Genomic DNA, 20,425 nt, shown 5'->3' with positions numbered 1-20,425 from the left:
GTTCATCAAATCAAGCAAATTTTCGGTAAGAGAAGTACGTACACTTGGGAGATGCAATAACTTCTGAGGTACATGTAAAATACATTGATCGTTTGACAATTCTTCCGTTTACATATTTTGGAAGTCAGCGAATCAAATGAGCAAGGCTACATGCCATGCATCAGATTTGGATCGAAGAACGTATGCATGAGTTGTTCGCAATGGAATTCGGAAATTGTTTCATTCAATCACTGGTTTAATCAATACACTCATTACCTAAGCCAACGGTAGTCCTACGTCAACCTTGCGGTTATATCATAGGTATAACCCACCCATGTTCTTTTTTGTATGTATGTATGATTGTGTGTTTATTTATGTTCCAAAATGATTTCGAATATTTTTCCTGCTGCCTTCGTTGTTTTTTGTTACTTGGCCCTAATACAATTGCTAACTGTTTTACGGTTGGAAAATAACCGAATGCTCCTCTCTGCTAGGCCGCTGCTATTATGCTATGCTAGATGGCAGGAGAATCACAAAAAGGTGTAGGGTGGAAATTCCGATGCAATGTTTCCTTCACTTCGGGAACTGAACACAGGACATAATAGAAACGAAAATATACAAAGATTCAATTTTGAATATATTTGACAACACTGTAAAAATGTTCAAGTTCCCATTTTTGTATATTTATCTATGCCAATTATTTTCCTCGTCAACCAATCAGGAGCCGAGTTTCAAGTGGTCATGTCTCGTCTCAGTTCCAGCATAGTTAGAGAACAAATACTATATGTTGTAAATCGGGAGAATTTCATCGTGTCGAGTTCTTGCTCGAATTTCATGTGCTGCAAATTACATATTGAAAGTTTCTAACACTTTGACGTCCGCAGGTTTCGTAAAAAAATATTCGCTTGGCGCCGGTAATACTAATTGGCTTATCACCGGCCGTTCTTGATATTATCGGGAAATTATAAATTGTTAAGTTTTACTAATCTCATCGTTAGTTTTCAAAAGTTCTCAACCCTATTACCTACTTTCATGAAATTCCTAAGATATACATACGTGAATATTACAAACCTGTCCACATTCCCTTCAATATATGTCCATGCGATGCTCTACTTTTCGGTCTGTTTTAATTTTAGTAAAAACATTGAAAAAGATTCGACCGATTTATTCGAGAAAAAAAGTCAGTCGAGAAAATCTTTTCCACATTCCATTTCCGCTTGAAATTCTTCAGTTCGATAACAGTTCCATCCTTTTTCTCCAATACTTATTCCACAACTCACCAATATTCCTGAATTGGCCGGATTCATCTGCTCGGGAACCATTGTAATGCCATCTTAGGATTTATGTAGTGGCGGCAGAATAGACAACCCACCTCATGCTGATAAAATTGCTGGTTTATGTTCTCAGAAGTGACGAAAGAAATGGACACCTTTGTTTTGAATCTACGAGACGGGAAACTAACAAACTAAAATAAACTTTATGCGGAAGTCACTAGCTTTCGAAAGGGAGGTGTATCTCGTCAAATTCAGTTTTTCTAATATTGAAATGGACCAGCCGAGCGGAGTGACGTTTGACTGCGACATACAAAATAGAACGCCTTATATTTACGATTAATATATCATCACATCTGATTCGAGGTTCTTTCAAAGCGAGCGGAGTGAAACAAGGTTACATCAATGTTATTGACGTGTAAACGGCGCGAAAAAAACATCCAGGTGCAAGCGATTGTAATCGTGTTCAAGGATTTCTTTCTTTCTAGATATGATTGACAGTGACATAATGTATCTTTTCAGTTTCTTTTATTTCTTTCTGAAAGGACTTTGATGAAAAGTAGCTCAATGGATAGACAGAAAATAAAGGAAAAAGGATGTTTGTGTTTTGGAAGAAATGTTGAAAACTACAGACCATAAGCATGTTTCATTCGATTATAAGATAAGTATAAGTTATAATCACAAAAATCTACAATAATTTATAAAAAATAAAGAGACATAAAAACTCTTTAATTTTTCATTTGCTTTCACTTACTGTTAAATTAGTAGTAAATCACACACATTTTTCCATTATGTTTCGCTGTTATCCTTTTCTTGTTGTTTTATTATCATTGTATTATGCTTATCATAGTGTTTGCTTGTTTATCTCATATCATGTTTTCATTTATGCTGTCCGACAAAGAAAAATATTTTTGTTTAGCAAATCAATGATCGAAATCTGTTTCGTGCCCTAGCTGTTTGTTCTGAATAATTAATACAATTACGGATGATAATGATAGTAGAGTAAGTTATGCGTTTCATTCCTTCCATTTTTTGTCATCAAAAATGGTATCGAATTCCGCCCCAAAATCTTTCTTCGCGTTTCAAATTTTACATGTTTTCTTGTTCTCCCGGTTTTTGTCATTACAACCCATGCAAATATACATGCCTCGTTCTCTCTTGATTTATCTCATGTGTTATCGGAGAATGAGTTAGTGAATAATCATTCTGTGAGATCTCATTGTAAGGTCACGCTTCTTCCTTCCTTCAGATTTTTTACCTTAATCATTGTAATCTGCCTTCTTTCTGTCTTTCGATTTCACCAATTTAAAGAGATGCTGCACGGTTTAATGAGCTAATACAAAATTACAATTTCTTAATATACGGAAACGATTTTACACAAATACAAGAGATATACGCTCACACCGCCGCCGTGGGCTGTAAATAAAGGAGAAAGAGAGAAGAAAACTAAATAAAAAATCAAACCTGAATGACAAATTTCGAGTCCTCACGTTTTTTATTTATGGGAACATTGATTTCAGAAAAAAAGCTTCAAAAAAGGAACCAAACACAAACAACCTTCGGTAGGAAGTATGGATAAATAATGTTCAATCAGACTAATGTGAAAGCAGCAAATATCCTTTCTCTCGATCTCTTACTTATCCCTCAATCTTTTCAAAACAAGAAAAACAAAAACTAGCAAATGGAACTTATAAATATTGACTTTGCAAAAGAAGAAAATCATAATCTTCTTTTTTTCTCGTTCTCATTCTTACAAATAGTGTTTTCGCAACTGTTTTCATTTTTTCACCGTTCACTTCAAACCTATAGCAATAAGCTTATACTGTATCATGATTTTTTCTCATTTTTCCTTTATTTTTTTTTTATTCAAATGTGTTTCTAAAGTTTAAATTATAAAAAGCAGTAAGAAAGATTACCTCTTCTAATAACCACAGGTAATTAGATAATCTCCGAGCTTTTCAACTATTGATGCTGCTTGTTGTGGCTGTACGGGCTCCTCATAAATAGATACTATAACAGCTGTGGATGTGGGTGAAAAATGAAAAGAAAAACAAAGAAGTTGTTAAACCATGGTGATAAGGAACGTGATGGACAGAAGAGAATCATGAGTCAGTTTCCGTGTCTTCTTATCTTGAACGTTTGTTAGTGAGCAGAAATATAACGATGAGATGCACTTGCATCATGTTTCAATAGTCTTTTTTTACTTTTTCTTAACTTCTATTTGATTTGTCAGAATTTTGTACAGATATAGTCTAACAAAATAATAAGTAAAATATCTCGAAATGATTCTGTTCTGCTGTATGCACCATCCAAGTGGGTTGATCTAATCATTTGAGACTTAAGCTCTGATTAACTCATTTCCACAGAAAGTGCAAAGGAAGGGAAATAGTGTCTCACTCGACATCAGAAACTTACCCTGCTGTGTCTTCATACAATGTACCCCCATCTTGCCCAGTTTGGCCCGGATCACTCGATCGGTACCGGAAAGATAGATATAACGCTGGCCGGCCAGTGTCACGCCTCCTGAGGTGAGCAGTTCGGTTTTGTCAAAACCTTGCACTATTTTCGCCAGCTCTTCTTTTGATACCTGCGAGAAACGAAAAGAAAAAAAACAGAGCAGCATTTAATATTCTTGTAATGTTTATGCACCTTCTATTTGTTTAAATTGTAAACAAAAATTTGGTAGAAAGATGAGATAAAATTGAAAAACAAGCAAACAAAGCACAGATAAGAGTGAATATATCTCCTTCGATAAAATCGTGTTTAATTGCTGATGCATCCAAAATTTGTTAAATGTTTTGATGTTGTTGAACTGCTGAAAATTATACAGGGCGGACTCAATTATATACAGTCTCCGATGATTTCTTTTCATTGTATATAATCGAATCCTGTATATGTTCTTCAGAATGATTTTTTTTCGTATTTTTTTCTGAAGTTTGACAAGAAAAAATACTTGCAACCCCAAATTTTTAACCCACATTGCCTTTTTTGATTAGTGATTTTTTTATAAGTAATATCGTTTTTCAAACAGAACAAATTTATTTACATTGTATTACAGATCGCGCTACGTCCGCTTCATAGAACTTCCATCCACAAATGCGCAAGTAATTTCAATTCGCCTAAAATTTGATGCATTGCTGACGAGCTGAAGCCTTTTTGAAGGAGCACAATAAATTATTAAATTTCTTCAAATATCACATTTTCGTATTGCAAGATGACAATGTCATCAATTCCGATAAAACACCGACTGAAGAGCACATGTGTAGATTCAATGCGCATATTTTTGAAAAACTTTGCTGGAATCATGGTAGGCGAATATACAGTGACGCGAGAAACTGTGATTCGAAGAAGGGATAATATTCTGGAATTATTCGTCGATACATACCGTTCATACGATGCTCTCTATCCTCTTCTTCAATCATACTACCTATTCTACGATGTCGTGAGTTGTACCTATAACTTATGATTGACATATACGCAAAGGTAGAGGGAAAACGACTGCGAATCCTACGACACAATCAACAGAAGCGCGTAAGAAATAAAAAATTCACTTGCGAGACGCTATCATGAGCAACACCGACACAGTCTTTACTATTGTCAGGCCAAACGCATGCATTGTCATGACATAAGAATTACGTAAGGCTGAAAATACAATTCCAAGGTAAGGCAGAAAATACAATTTCCTTTCTCTAATACACAGTAAGTAACGCAACCTCGACTCCCCTCCCCTTTCTCGCGTTACGTAATATGTGTACGACGCCTAACTGCAAGTGTTTCGTTACACCATTAGACGTATTCGGTTCCACACGTTGCCGTATGTACTTGGTTGAATGGAAAAAGCGAGGATTACCTCATGCGCATATTTTAAGTTTGGTTAATCAACAAAATACGCCCTAAGGAAATCGTTAGTGTAATTACCTCGGAAATTCCGCATACGTCTACTGATCAACTACTCTTCTATATTCTGAAATCCAACTACCCGAACGGATCGCAATATTGCATTCTGTAATCCGTTCGACTCAAGTCCAATCGTGTTGTGCAAAAATGACAACTTTGCCAAGCGAATTCGACATAGATGAAATTGAAATTCAAATTATTTCGTTCGATCAATTTTAGGTCGTTAAAGCATTTAAACACACTTACAATACAATAATACAACAAATAATTTATATGGAAGAGCAACGTTTGCCGGGTTACATAGTCTATATAAAAAAATCGTCCTATTTGAGCCATTTTTATTTTGATGTATTCGTCGCTGCCCGTAGGTCAATGTTATGGAGAGAAAAATCGAATTTTTTTCGGAAAACTCTGAAGGAAGGTCGGAAAATTCGGATAATTGGTTTCCCATATGTTTTAAATACAGTAAAACCTGTTTTTGTGCGATTTTGTGTTCTCGTGCGGTTTTTTCATGCGATTTTTTTATGCGGTACATAAAAGAACCATATTTGACGAAGTTATCGTCCATTTAGTTTTTTTTTCGATGGTTTATATGCATTTCAGTGCGAAAAAAGCATATTTGCGTCTCAATTATCCACTTCTGAAATCATTCCCCTCCTCCCATCAAATTCTCTAAGTTTTTTTAAGTTTTTGCATGACATGATATCTAACAGCATCACGTTTCGGCATGCAACTAAAATCTTAAAACAGTCACGCGCAACCGAAGAGGCAAGCTGTCCCATCGCAAAACAGGGAAACAAAAGGAAATTGAACGGTGAACGGCGAGGATTTAATTTATTTTCTTGGGGGAAACTTTTTCTATGTGCCGCACAAAAAAAGTTTTTTTTTCAAAATGTGTACCGAAAAGTTTGCCTGTACATCATGATTAGCGTTGTCGGTCCATTCGATGTTTGCACTATTGAAAGTGGAAATGGATTTTCAGGTGAAATAACGCACTCCTGTATCTTTTATCTATCTATATAAATACAAATGTAAGGCCAAATGTGTTGCTAAGCGCGAAACCCGAAGAAGGAGAGGTCCCTTTTGAGCCAAATTGTATATAATCGAGTCAAACCTGTATAGCTTTTTTTCTTTGCTCATATCGACGTTTAATTTGATCTAGAAATGGGCAAACCGTTCATGGACTGATCAAAATAACTAGTTCACCAAACAAGAGTGAACGAACTGCCGTTCTTTATTGCTGGGCAACAGTTCATATGAACTGTATACCCAGTTCAGAACGAACTGTGTACGGTGAACGATGAACTGATAATACAGTTCAGAACGAACTGACCGCTGACTGAACTGTGTATACAGTTCAGAACGATACAGTTCAGAACGATACAGTTCAGAACGATACAGTTCAGAACGATACAGTTCAGAACGAATTGCGTATGCAGTACAGAACGAACTGTATATACCGTACCCTGGGCATCCATATACTAATACACAGCATTTGACAGCGTCAAACATGTCCGGGCCGCAAATGCAATTTGCGACCACTGTCACTCGCGAGAGCTGCCAAACTCACAATCTGGTGTAAATCAAGGCGCTTAACATACTGCCAGGTGGGTCAAAATGTAAAAACCACTCTATAGCCATGAATTTACAGGATGAAATTAACACACTTCTAAAATTAAAAAAAAAATTAATGAAAATTTAAAAAAACTTTTTTTGTGCGGTAGATAGGGACCGCATAAAAAAAGTTTCCCCCAAGAAAATAACTCAAATCCACGCCGCTCACCGTTCAATTTCTATTTGTTTCCTTGCTTTGCGATCAGACACTTTGCCTACAAAAAAACTAAATGGACGATAACTTCGTCAAATATGCTTCTTTTCATGCACCGCACAAAAAAAATCGCTCAATAATACCGCACAAGAACAGAAAATCGCACAAAAAAAACCGCACAAAAACAGGTTTTACTGTAGGGGTAGTGGGGGCAAAGTGGTCACCTGCTTGTTTGGTAGTATAACTATTGACTATAGACGCCGTATTGATAGTCACCTTATGTTTGAAGAATTTAATGACTTTCGAATTACCCTGTACTTCAGTAGAGCTGTCGCATGTCAAAAAACAAATAAAAACAGAAATTACCCTCTCGATAGCCATTCGGTCGTAGTTCTGTGCACATGGCATCTAAGGATTTTCTCGTGAAATTTAGTTTATTCAATCTGATATGTTGGACAAATCATCAGTTTGGACGACTGTTCACATATTCTAGGTGAGGTGAACAGATATTTTGTTCAATCTCAGCGTTAATCGCTGTTAATCGCAATTTCTTTAGCATAGAAATTGTTTTCATGTTTGGGGGCAGAGTGGTCATAGGCGAATAACAACTTACAACGTTCTGTTTACTAAAGCTGATATACCTCATCGTATTCTGCTCTTGAAGAAGATCCTTTTGTGGCTTTGACCCTGAATAAATATACCAATCCAACTAAACCAAGCCTCATTATGCAGAACGTTATGTGTTTCTTACTACGTTTTTGTATGCAAGAGAAACATTGAATTGAGACTCTAGGTGAATAGGCCAAGCTTATTTCATCCATGTACCAACTGTAACAAATATGATTTGAACAAATTTGGACGGAAAAAACGCATAAATCTATGCCATTTAGCTTGATATGTGCGGGTGACCACTTTGCCCACACTAGGTGACCACTTTACCTCTAAGCAAAAAAAAAAGTTCTATTTTTCACCTTTTTTTCTAATAATGAAAAGTGTACTATTTTGAATTTTTATAGTAAAAGCCGTTTGCTATCTTGAAGAACAATGAGTTGAACTATAATATTCTTCGAATTTCGGGATTTAAATCGGCATGTGGGCGCTGGAAATGGGCATATTCCTTAGGGTGACCACTATGCCCCCACTTCCCCTATATACAGTTCAGAACGAACGGTGTAGGGTAAGCGGTGCATAAGAGGAAAGAAAACGAACGAGTGATAGATGAATGGTGCTGCAAGGTAAATAGTTCTCAAATTAACGAATGGAAACAAACGATAGCCCCATGAAATAACAAAAATAATATGTCGGTATTTTCGCTTTCAGAAAAAACTCAACATTTCAGGATACGGTGGTTTTAAATTGGATTGTTAAATTATTTATCAAATAAAATTTTAATTTAATATTTTGAAGTTCAGGGTAAATATTTCAGTAAGTTTATATGCAAATCTACCTCACTTAGAAAATATAGTTGAAAGCGGAAAGATTTAAACAGTCTTGTTAAAAAGTAAAACTCGCGTCGCTAATATGTTTTATATTATATCATATTGTGCTCGATAGTTTTGAGATGGACGTTCACGGTTTGGATACAGTTTTGCTATAGCATTTATTGCAATACATCCTAAGCAAAGCAGCACAATGCTAGTTTATGCTTCTTCTTTCTTCTTATATGGCACTAACGTTCCTAGAGGAACTCCGCCGTCTCAACGTAGCATTACTTGCGTCATTTTCATTAGTACTTAGTTGAGATTTCTATGCCAAATAACACGCCTTGAATGCATTCTGAGTGGCAAGCTCTAGAATACGCGTGACCACAGTGCAAGTCAGAGGAAATTTCTTTGAAGAAAAATTTCCCCGACCAGAACGGGAATCGAACCCGAACCCCCGGCATGTTAGGTTTGACGCTAACCACTCGGCCACGGGAGCACAAAGCTAGGGAGCTAGTTTATGCTGAAAATAATGAATAACGACTCAAACAAAATCAAAATTTCAAAATCAAAGTTTGATTTTCTATTGTGTTAAGTTATTTCTAACAAATATCGGATGAATAATGATGAAAACGGCATTATATGAATGAACAGTCCTACATAACATCTTTATACTTGCTTTGGCAAAAGAATTAATGAACTGCTCAAAAGAACTAGTTCACTTAAGTGAACGGTTGGTCACTGAACGGTTCATTAAAGTGAACCGTTTTGCCCACCTCTAATTTGATGCCATACAATGCCTACATGTAATATTGCTATTCTTTATGTCGAGTCAAACGTTACTGCACTCGTCTGAATATCTTTTATGTTCATCGTGTTCATTTTGTGCATCGGTATCAGCAACCGGAATTGTCTAAGCAATGTAAGTTTGAAACGGAAACCATCGAAGTCAATCTTGTAATTCGCAAATTTCAGTGATTGAAATTATGGCACTCATTGTAAACCTTAATCTAAGTTGATTAAGATTATTTCGTCTTGAATGTATTATGCTACATAAAGCAAATCAACTATCATTGTTTTGCACAAAACTAACCATGGAAATTTAGGAAATTTGCAGCACTTTTTAAAGTACCGATCCGTCAAATAATCTCACATGCGGAACTGAAGCTGAAGCGCTTGGAATGGCAAAAATGTAAATGCCAACGACACGCACCGCTACCCGGTTCACGCAGAAATACACCAAACACCATTGCACAGTAAATAAATTTCTCAACACTTCTTTCGGCTAGGACGCTATTTTTAGCCGGAAGGTCTCGTAAGTCGAGCTTTAACTTGTGAGAATTGAATCTGAACCCATCAACATTCATTTCATGGATCCGAAAGAAGCATTTATTTGTCAGGTAAATTGCACACATCTCACAAAAGCTAAAACACTTCGAATATATCGTACAACCATTTCAAACAAACAATCGGTATTTTGTTATCAGCATGGAAATTGTCTGAAAAAACAAATAGAACGCAATTATTCCGTTTCTCTATATTGAAAACTGAATAGCAGCACATGGTCACCACAGCATTAAGATGGTTTCAAAATCAATTTCAATTATTTTCATGGTTTAATTGTTTTTCTAGGTCATCGGATTTCAATATTTAATGTTCTAAAAAGCTTTCCTTCGAAGACATCACTGTACGAACTCCTTTTTTGACGCTGAACGGAACAGACTAGAGTAAAAATCAACCAGATTCATCACATCTGTTGCCCATCTGTCTATCTTTGCGTTGTTCATCCTAATCAATGTATTTTTCTATTCCATCTCAGCACTAACACGGATGACCGACACAACATTAATATATCAGAGATGTATCACATGGGTGACAACATTATGGTACAACATAAGACTTGGCTTCTCATTTCTACGAGCAGACATTTTGCAGACCGAAATGTAATGGGACTCGTTAGACGGGTTTGGTCGAATGAGTCTCTGTATGTTCCGTTCAACGGACCTTTCTTTTCCAACACACCGGTTTGGTGACCATCGTGTTTTTGCAAATAGAAAGTGATACCAAACTCAACTATTCGTGTTTCTATTTGTCAAATGGGCATAACATTTTCACAGAAGAGAGTTCAAACTCCAATCAGTTCTCTCACTCAGTTCCGAATAGAAACATATGTATAACATTGGACAGTCGGAAGGTCCTCGAGAAAATAGCCAAAATATGCGGAGATCGATTTTCATAAGAATCACAGCACATGTACTAGTATTATCAAGAATATAATTATTTTGTGTCAATATTACACCGCCTTTTTGTGACACATTTTTTCGGATATCGGCAGCTACAACCTTCGTGTGCCATTTAGGCCTTTCTCGAGTTCACCACCTGGAAAAATCTGGCTGGCGAATATGGTGTTTGGAGTAGCATTGTTCAGTCCTTTCCACCAAATATGTTTTACTGCTAATTATGTGATATGGTATTGTTGTGTCGGAAATTTGATTCCCTATGCGCATTCCAATTTTTTGTTTGAGAGCTTGTGAGCACCACCTACCTGATCTTTCAGAAAAAAAAAAAGATTGACCACGGCACGATTATTATGTTTACCTTCAATGGATTGGACCTATACCCAAACTAGCCCTACCAGAAAGCATTTCATTTTCGGCAGAAACCATACCATTTCGTGTTTTGAAGCGTGAAATAGGCAAATAAAATCATCTGTCCCCCAACGTTTAAAATGTTTGTATGTATGGAAGCAGATATCTCTTTCCTTTTTTCATATCATTTGGGACAGCACCAAAAAAAACCAAACGACGTCAACGGGGATCGAACCAAGGCCGGCTGGAATGCAAGGCAGTTTTACACAACCACGCTATCCACATAGCTAATAATTCTGTTGAGCAAATGCGTGATAATATTAAACCTGATTATAAAATGAAGTTGGAAAGTGAGTATAAAGGAGAGCTATACCTATCTATCTCGGTCTGGGCCGTGTATGTGGCAAAGGATGCGGAAAGCTTATTTGTCTCTTGTTTCGCTCGTTCGTATTAATATTATATTGTTGTACCATATATATTATACAACTGCTTACCAGTGTTTGCGAGTCATGACATTTTCTGTTATCTTTGAGCTCATTTAATGTAATAAATCGGGATGACAGAACATGAGCTAAAAATCAATTTTGGGTGTAGGGGAACTGTCAGTAAAATGATCAGTGGAAGTAAAATGTCAGTTGCTCGTTAGGTAGTAGAACTATCGATTATTGATATAATCACCTTATAATTGAATAGTTTCAGGATTTTGACTTTTTTTTGTACTTCAGTAGAGGGTAAAATTGATTTATATCCGGCCTGATCACGAACGTCACTTCACGATGAAAAAGAAATGATTTGTACGCAAGGTTTCATACACTTCATTTCGTTTTCACCATGAAGTGACGTTCGTGATCAGGCCCATCTTCTCCTGATATCATCAAAATCATCAGTTTGGATGACTATTTGGACAATTCTAGGAGTGGTTAACACATTTTTTTTTGTTTTTTTCGCATAGAAATTACTTTGTTGATTGAGAGCATAATGGTCAGTGGTGGATAACGACCTACAATGTTGTGTTAGACCCTCATCATATGATGCTCTTGAAGGGGTAACTTTTATGACTTTGGCTCTGGAAAAAAAAAGTCACACTAATGAAAACCAAGCTGAGTTTCTTACTACGTTTTTGTGCGTATGTAATGTATGTATTGTAATTTCAATTACGACTCTAGGTGAACAGGCTCAACATCCATATATTTACCTGCTTTTTCAATTATGATTCACAAAATTTGAACAACACATAAATCTATCGCATTTAGCATGATATGTGCAAGTGTCTATTTTACCCACACATTTAGACTTTTTTTTATTATATTAAAAAAATACTATTTTACAATTTTAAAAACAGAAACCGTTTGCTAACTTGAACAACAATTAGTAAAGCTACAATAGTCTTCGAAAACCGAGGATTAGGGCGATATGTGGACGCAGAAAATGGACATTTTTCTTAAGGCGACCACCTTACCATCACTTTTTTTGTGTTTACCTCCAACTTTTTTTTGTGTTTCGAATTCTATTGTCATTTTTTTTCCTCTAAAGTAATTATAATATGTCAAAAACCTTTTGTAATCCTCGAATTAGAATTATGAAATGATATCATCTCAAAACGTGGCTAACTTATCCTTAGAGAATTGACTTATGTTTTAGGGTATTGCAAAAATACATTTAATACAATGACATTAACTTCACATTTTTGTTTGTGATGTGAGAATCAGCCAATGGGTCTTCAGCGCAAATGGCACCGGAACGTTAATGGTTCTACTATGGACCAATTCATGTATCTGAACATTTTTAAGAGTAGTTTGAAGGAAGGTGCAGTGAAATTGGATCATGGATTTCATTTCCATTTCGTTCAGGATAGCAACACTCTAAACACTCTTCGAAGTTTTATCAAGGAATGGCAAACGGGGTATGAATTTTGCTTGATAATCTCTTCGCAAATTAGCTGTACTGTTGGCCATAAATATTTAGATACAATGAGCGATGTGCGGATCTTAACCCCTTGCCGTACGATTTAATTTCAAACAATAGGGTCCAAACACAAGCACAGTGAGTCGTTTCGATACTCTGCTGAGTGTGTGTATCTTACTTGCGATCGTAGCAGTCCCGCATCATCACACGTATCCATTTCACATCGATAGATGACGAGTGAGGTTCGATGTTGTACGTTCTGGCAGTCTAATCGCCAGGAGTGTGGTTCGACGTTATACGTGAAGAGGTTAAGCAATCAGAATCGTTTGAGCATCACAGAGGACTCCAACAAGGCGATGGACTCTGTCTACTCTTCAACGTGGCGCTAGGAGATCTTTAGCGGAAAGCTAGCTTCAACATTCTGAACAAGTCTAGTCAGATTTTCTACTTCGCCCATGACGTGAACATAATCGGAAGAACACGTGCGACACAAAGCACAAAGATTGATTGGGTTAGTGATCAATGCGTCTATGACTAAATACATGCTAGCGGTAGGGGCTGATCATAACAAAATTCCTATTGTTAGTCGTCGTATAAGACGATAAGTTCGAGGTGGTAAACGAGATACGTTAATAACAACCGACAACGGTCATGCAGTTCGAAGACGCACAATCAACGACTGTTGCCTACCATGGACTGCACAAATCCCTAAGGCCCAGGCAAATTCCGACCCCGTATGATGCTCCTGATGCTCTCAGGACTCGCAAGCACTTTTTTAACGTCGAGTGCTCAGAACAATATACGGCGGTGCACAGAAAAACGAAATATCAAGGAAAATGAACCACGATCTTGCTCTCTACTACTCTACGATGATCCCAGCTTGAGCTTGAGACTGCGCACTTCGTAGTTGCTCTCCATGGTTGACCTAAACGATATTTCACAAAGAACACACTGAATGGCGTTTTGGAATAGCAAACCATTCTCATTTTAGAAGTTTCGGTAATTCGAACTTGAAATAGATAACAACCGACCACTGTAAGGACCTTAAATTCACTACTGACAGTTCAAATCAAATCATCAAATTTGTTAAAAAACGACTTTTCAGTTTTTCAACGACTTTCAAATTTTCCATCTTTCTGAAATGTTTTCACCAATTTTTTGGCATATATGCCTACCGCGGACTAAGACATATCAATCCCGATACTGACTGTTAAATCCGTTGCACCGTTCTTGAGTTAAATCGTGAGAAACAGACACCAAATCATTTTTATTTATATAGATATTCACGGCTAGAGAGATCAGCTCTATAACATGGTTTCCCTGCGATTAACAACTCTACGACGATCCCAGCATACAAACAGTCTTGCTAGTATGTCTGACAGCAACTCCGTCAAGATGACGGTCGCATCCAATGCGGTAAAGACAAGAAGAGGCCACCGAGCGAGGAGATTGGACCAATGGAGCAGCACTTGGCACGAACTAGTATGGCCCGAGGTTAAAGAACTGCAGCAGTTGTATATTGGCGAAATAAATTAGTAAATGAAATCTAATCTTTGATTAACCCATTTTAGGCCGAGCGTTCGAAAAACCCAAACAACTTTGATATTTTTTCACAGCTTTGGAATGCAACCATTTGATGTTTTTGCGCTGAATGACAGCTTAGTTTGGTTTTTTAGCTACCACTTCAATTCAATTCAATTCTGTATAACTTTATTGGACAATAAATTCGATGTAAAGCAACTATGTGCAAAAAGCACATAAGCTAAACATAACCCAACAAAAAACAAAACCTAACAAAATGCAAAAATATGTAAGCTTCTCTACAGCATCAGTTTGATAAAAGAACACACATTGTGATACAAGAAAAAAAACATTGAATTGAACCTCCAACAGGAACAAAAATGTAGGTTTTGGGCAATGTTTTTGTTTGGCGATTTTTCGATTTTTTGTCATTTTCCGGGAAACGGAAGAATGGAAAAAGAGAATTCTTGAAGATTGGGGTTTCTGTTACGCCAATATTCAAAATTACACCAATGGCTTTCGTTTAAAAAATATTTTTTACAACTTGGCCGTCAATGGAATGGGTTAACCCATTAACCACGATATTCTTGTAGAAACGTTAGTGTCTTTCAAAACCTATTTTTCCAAACGCCACAATCACGATCTTTCATGATTTTTTTTTTTCTAAAATCCCGATTTCCTTTACTCCTCCCTTGGGTGATTTTTCGATTTTCAAAAAACTCAAACTTTGACCGCTTTGCGCCACTCTCTCTCTTATGTCCGATTGAGCTAATATTTGGCATAGGGTGTTTTTTTGAGGTGGTAAACATTTTGTATAGGGTAACTTTTTAAAATTTTAGGGTCGATTTTTTCCCATAGATTCATTTTTTTCCAATTCATTTATTTGTAAGGCTCAATCGCATGAGCTTTGCGGAGCCACTAATTCATGATTTGTTTTTACAGAATTTCAACTTAAATCTATGTTTAGTAGGTTTCGACCGATTACTCGCGGTTTACTCGAGGTTAGAGGGGCAACAATTTTTGTGGGATGGATCAGCTTAGGGATATGGATATGAGGTATCGTTGTCTCAACCGAGAGTTGCCGCACGCACTGTAGCATTGTGCATAAAAACCAGGGATAGCATCTGGTGTTCGACTATCTGTTGAGGGTGGGCGACGGTGAGATGAAGGGACAAGAGCCATACATTCATTGGCACCCTAATAAACAGGGACAATATTTGCTCCCAAAACCAAAATCGATTAATTCGAGCAGGAAGCAGAGGGGCAACTGTACTTCAGGCTAAACTAAGCATAGTAGAGCCTCGATTATCAGCGGAATAGGGTGACAGGATTTTCGTAGCCTATTTGGTTGCGTGTCCGCTACTGAGCGAACAATCATAAGCTCATAACTCAGGGCGCTCAATTGACCATCTTTGTGTGTGATTCTAGCTTTAACGTCCACGCAACAATCATCATGTGATGGTGATGCCAGCCTCTCACTTCAAATACGGTCTGCTGCATAGGGTATTGGTGCTATTGAAAACACAACTATGAAACCCTCATATCGACAGTCCCGCTGTGAGAGATCGAACTGCGAACATTCGAACAATACAAATTTTCTTAAGCCTAAATCGCTACTGTGTAATATAGAGCAAAAATAACTTGAGATATAAATATATATGAATAAATTCGGCTCTGTTACAGCTGAATAGCTAAATGAGCTTAAATAAAATGTTAAAAAAAACAAATAGTTTGGAAGCTCATTCGATTTACAAAAGGCTGTCGAACCATTCAATAACGTAGACCCTTCTCATCCTTATCTCACTCTTATCATTCACGATACACTCTGTCCAACTTTTATAAGACCACCCTGATTCTATTTCGTTGCAACACAAACAGTTAGAATCTAAACAACATACATTCATACATTGTTGAATGCTTAGAATAAAGTATATTGAACGTCAATTTCATTCAAAAGAGTTGTTTGTTTATTTATTGTACTTAAATATGATAATTTCAGCTGTCCAGTTTCTATAAGACCATTCCAAAGTTCATAAGTATTATTAATAAAAAATTCGAAACGGTCGGTGGATTCATATACTAGCTGACCCGGCAAACTTCGTACCGTCCAAAATTTATTTGTCGTTATCACATCCACATTTTCTTACCAAACGCACGCGATTGGACCGCAAAACTGTTAATTGATTGATCTTCTAATTTTTGTTTAATCCCATTGATTTATTTATTAAGCTCATTTAGCTGTAACAGAGCCGGGTTTTAATCGTGTACATGTACCTATGTTTATGTTTCTATAAATTGTAAATAAACAAAAATTGTAGCCATCCACCTGTTCAAGGGAACTCTAAACCTGTCTTTAGTTGTGGAACCCAGATCGATGGAGTGTGCACCGATTTTAAAGCAGTGTCGGATCGCAAAATCATTGTGGAATAGGAAAGGAGTTTTTTGGAAGGCTCATTGCTAAACTAAAGCAATATTTGTGCAATCAAAATTTACCCATCAGTGTTTGAATGTTTCACGAACGGCACTGGCGTGCCTGAGGGAAACCTCATGGGTCCACTTTTGTTATTCCTATCGGAGAACGTTGTTGCATTCTCTACACTAACGACACGAAAATTTACGTGATTATTGACGATGCATCGCGTCTACTGGGTCGCCTGGTCGTCTGGAGTTTCCACTGTAGAAAATCGTCCCATCCTACATAACTATCATTGGTGGATGGATCACTGGCCCGGGTCAACACAGGACGTAACCTTGGAGTTAGTTTGGATAACGAACTCATGTTCAAGGAGCACTATGGAGAAATATTGGCGAAATTGCTGTCACATTGTACCAAATAACGGAAAACTTGAAACTTTGGCTCAGTAATTGAGGATCCTGTCTCTGAATGATTCAAATGTTACACTAGTGACGAAAAATAAAACTACAGGGTAACTTCGATATAACGTACATTTTACTTCAAAATTGTACGTTATATCGAAGCATAATAAAAACTCAGAATCATAGCTTTTATTACTTTATCGTGTTGCTGTTTGGGTAAGGTTAATGAATAAATTCAACTAGAAAAGAAAGCCACGATGTTTCCCATCGTACTATTGATTAAAGCTTGATTCATTTAGAATTTGGAATCATAAAACCAGTTGTATTTCGGGATTGGTTAAAGGTACAAAATATGTTTTAGTATAAAAATACAAATAATTTCTTGTTCCGACAGAAAAAAAATATTCAAAAATTTTTTTCTTTACACTACGTACTACGTGTACGTTATATCGAGGTAAAATGTACGTTATATCGAGGGAACGTTATAACGAGGGTACGTTATATCGAAGTTTCCCTGTATATATTAAAAAAAATAGGTCGGGACAGTTCACAGATAGTATAAACAACTCCAATTGTACAAAAATTGAAATAGTTTGATGTTTGACGAAGTCACAGCACTTCATAGTCCACCAAAAATTCGATTATTTTTGAGTATCCGTTATATTCGTCGTAATCCGTCGTTCATCGTAAGAAATCATATCTATGTGTGATTCAGAAGATAAGATATAAGTCCGTTTGATATCCTATCATATTGACGCCGGGGAGTAACTCGGTTCTCGCACTTCTTTATTCATCAATATCAATTCACATGTTGTTTGCCTGATGAAGCTTGTTTCACCAAGATTATTTTTGAAACGCAAATTCCACATAAAATTGTTACTCCATGTTTTGTAATCATGTTTCAACTTCACTTAAAAAAATTCTTTGTACTCGTAGCGCATCAATGCGGCGAGCACTTTATCAGAGTCATACCTTCGGCAAATGCGTAGTTCTCAACTAGCTAAACAGCCAAAAATCTGTCAATCATAACATTGACTCCATCTCATCTTACATGGCCTTCGTCAAAAAAAAAGAAAAGGTGAGCATAGTTGACCAATGACTCACACTTTCACCTGTGAATAACATTGGAAGGATTGGAAACGAGAAAAACACTTCAGTCTGCTACGAACACAGTTGCCATTGAATCTGGCCTCACTTGCAAGCATTGTGTGTGCGTGATTAGCCATGAATCTACACCCAAATTTCGCACTCCCATACACACCCACCCACACACATACAATCAACTGAGACGGCGAATGACATGAAATAAGTATATAGTTTTCGCAGTGCAGAACAGAAATGAACAAATGCACCGTTGCCATGCACGAGAGGCTAAACGGATGTACAAAACTTCGTTGTACAATGTGTGTATGTGTCTGAGTGCGTATCATGCGCAAGCATTCGACAGTGGTGTAGTGATACGAGTATAACACGTTTGCGTATATGCATTCTTTTAAATCCATTTTTTTCTCCAACATTAATGTATTAGACAGTTGTACTTGTGTGTGGGAAAGGAATAAAAGGAAGAAAAATCCTACGTTCAGTTATACGCCATTTTGAAAATAGGACGAACCGGCAATTCTACGATTGATAAAATCAACTCACGAAATCCACAAGATAACCACACTTGCTTTATATGTATACCCGATATGTTCATGATTACTTTTGGGCATCGACGACGAATGAGTCAGCATGATATCGAGAGACATTGGTCACCACACCCTTGAACTTTTCATTCTCCTAATAAGTACTTCGATGTTTTTCCTTGGAATCAATCTTTGATGAATCAGTTCAATAGATGAACAATCTCATTCAACACGATCATTTCAACATACATATAGAAACCATGACGCGATTGTCTAGACAATGTGAAGTTGACGTGTACTTACTTCGAATCCGTCTGATTTGGCCCATACACCACCATCGTGACCGGCAATGGCCGCTTTCGATACGCACTGGGAAGCCAGGAGCTGATTGTCAACATAATCCTGCCAGCTCATTGTGATTTGATCTTTTCCGTGGTGTTTCTTGAAATTGGAATTTATCACACTAGGGATTTGCTACACAAATCGAGCAAACTTGCTTAGACTGTAAGATCAAGAAAATTTTCTTTGAGATACTTTTTTTTTCACAGAATACTGCTCCAAAATTCAACACACACACGATCTTCGGAATTTTATTGCACGTATTCGCGACCGTTAAACTGTAAGTGCTGCTGCTGCTAGCATTGATTTAGTCGAGATGAAAATCATAAAACTTGCCGTAATGTTACCCCGACGAGCTAATATTAAATCAACACTATCAGCAGAGAAACTTGCTTTAGGATAAGCAGACAGACTGTGAAGCCGGGCGAAAAAAGTAAACTCTAAACCCTCCGACAAGGTCTACTCGAATGCACCAGACTCCTAAAAAGGATATTTCGCGACTCTACCGAATCCGACTCTCGAGTAAAAAAAAATATTGCTGTGATCTAAGAGCAAAGAAAACCTTCCAACTCACTTTTATTGTAAAGGGAGGAGAAAAGATGGAACCTGAGTGCTTCGCTTTTGCTTTTAATGGCACACGGGGTGAATTAACACAAACGATTGATGGCGACCGACGAGCTGCAAGGCAGTCAAGTCCAAAAACCGTTTTGCCTTTGCTTGTTGAAAATCCTCTCTCTCAAGCTGCCACAGAAGTGAAACGCTGGAATATTGCCATTCTCTTCCAACATATACTCCTCTATGCAACATGAATCACCGAATGCCAAGTTTCTCTCCCGCAGATTTAATTTACTCTCTCGTTTCAGCCTGAACCGGAAATGAATAATCTGAAGCTGCAAAACATGGCCGACATCGGTGTTTACTTCAGTTCAAGCGGAACAAATGGAAAGTACTTCTGTTGATAGTTACCCCAGTTTAGGAACGGGGGACTGTTCTACGAGTTAAATTTTCGAATTAACAAAAATGTTCATTCGCGACTACGAAGCTAAATTTGACAGCATGTGTGCGTGAAGCGAATGTCAACAAAGAATTGCAAAAAGAATGTGATTTTCAAACGCACCGTTTTTAACGTTTTTTGCGAAAATTTTCGTAATGTTGAGTATGTATCGAAAGAACTATCCTCTAGGATGCTAATTTAGTTAAATCGCATAAATTTACTGCAGGGGAAAACGTTTTCTTACCGCATCCGAAGGACACTGTCTTTATTTGTGAAAAAGTAAACAAACTTCCAGGATAC

At 37.1% G+C, this 20,425-nt stretch overlaps 1 protein-coding gene across 3 annotated transcripts; it reads right to left on the bottom strand.

Moving 5' to 3' along the window:
• Positions 1-1,761: 1,761 nt before the first annotated feature.
• Positions 1,762-19,864, bottom strand: LOC129776562 (profilin). Of its 3 annotated transcripts, XM_055782277.1 has the most exons (5): positions 19,706-19,864; positions 19,096-19,294; positions 3,666-3,837; positions 3,167-3,269; positions 1,762-2,666 (listed from the first exon to the last, which is right to left on the bottom strand). In XM_055782277.1, exons 2-4 carry the CDS (start codon positions 19,204-19,206, stop codon positions 3,172-3,174), a joined length of 381 nt encoding a protein of 126 aa, XP_055638252.1. In that variant the 5' UTR covers positions 19,207-19,294; positions 19,706-19,864; the 3' UTR covers positions 1,762-2,666; positions 3,167-3,171. The 3 variants fall into 3 exon arrangements, with proteins under 3 accessions (XP_055638252.1, XP_055638251.1, XP_055638253.1); XM_055782276.1 differs by having other exon boundaries at positions 1,762-3,269; XM_055782278.1 differs by lacking the exon at positions 19,706-19,864 and adding an exon at positions 19,468-19,624 and having other exon boundaries at positions 1,762-3,269.
• Positions 19,865-20,425: the final 561 nt, after the last annotated feature.

This window comes from Toxorhynchites rutilus, chromosome 3, assembly GCF_029784135.1.
Source record: "Toxorhynchites rutilus septentrionalis strain SRP chromosome 3, ASM2978413v1, whole genome shotgun sequence".
In the NCBI taxonomy this organism is placed as follows: domain Eukaryota; kingdom Metazoa; phylum Arthropoda; class Insecta; order Diptera; family Culicidae; genus Toxorhynchites; species Toxorhynchites rutilus.
The sequence above is the reverse complement of the archived record's forward strand: the minus strand, read 5'-3'. Positions and strand labels throughout refer to the sequence as shown.

What these genes read in the sequence shown, in the direction of transcription:
- LOC129776562 (XM_055782276.1), bottom strand. Translation starts at nt 19,206, where the DNA reads ATGAGCTGGCAGGATTATGTTGACAATCAGCTCCTGGCTTCCCAGTGC. An exon ending in CCAAATCAGACGGATTCGAA is followed by an intron (nt 3,838 to 19,095) that starts GTAAGTACACGT and finishes CGTTTCTCGCAG; the next exon opens with GTATCAAAAGAAGAGCTGGC. An exon ending in TTGTATGAAGACACAGCAGG is followed by an intron (nt 3,270 to 3,665) that starts GTAAGTTTCTGA and finishes CCACATCCACAG; the next exon opens with CTGTTATAGTATCTATTTAT.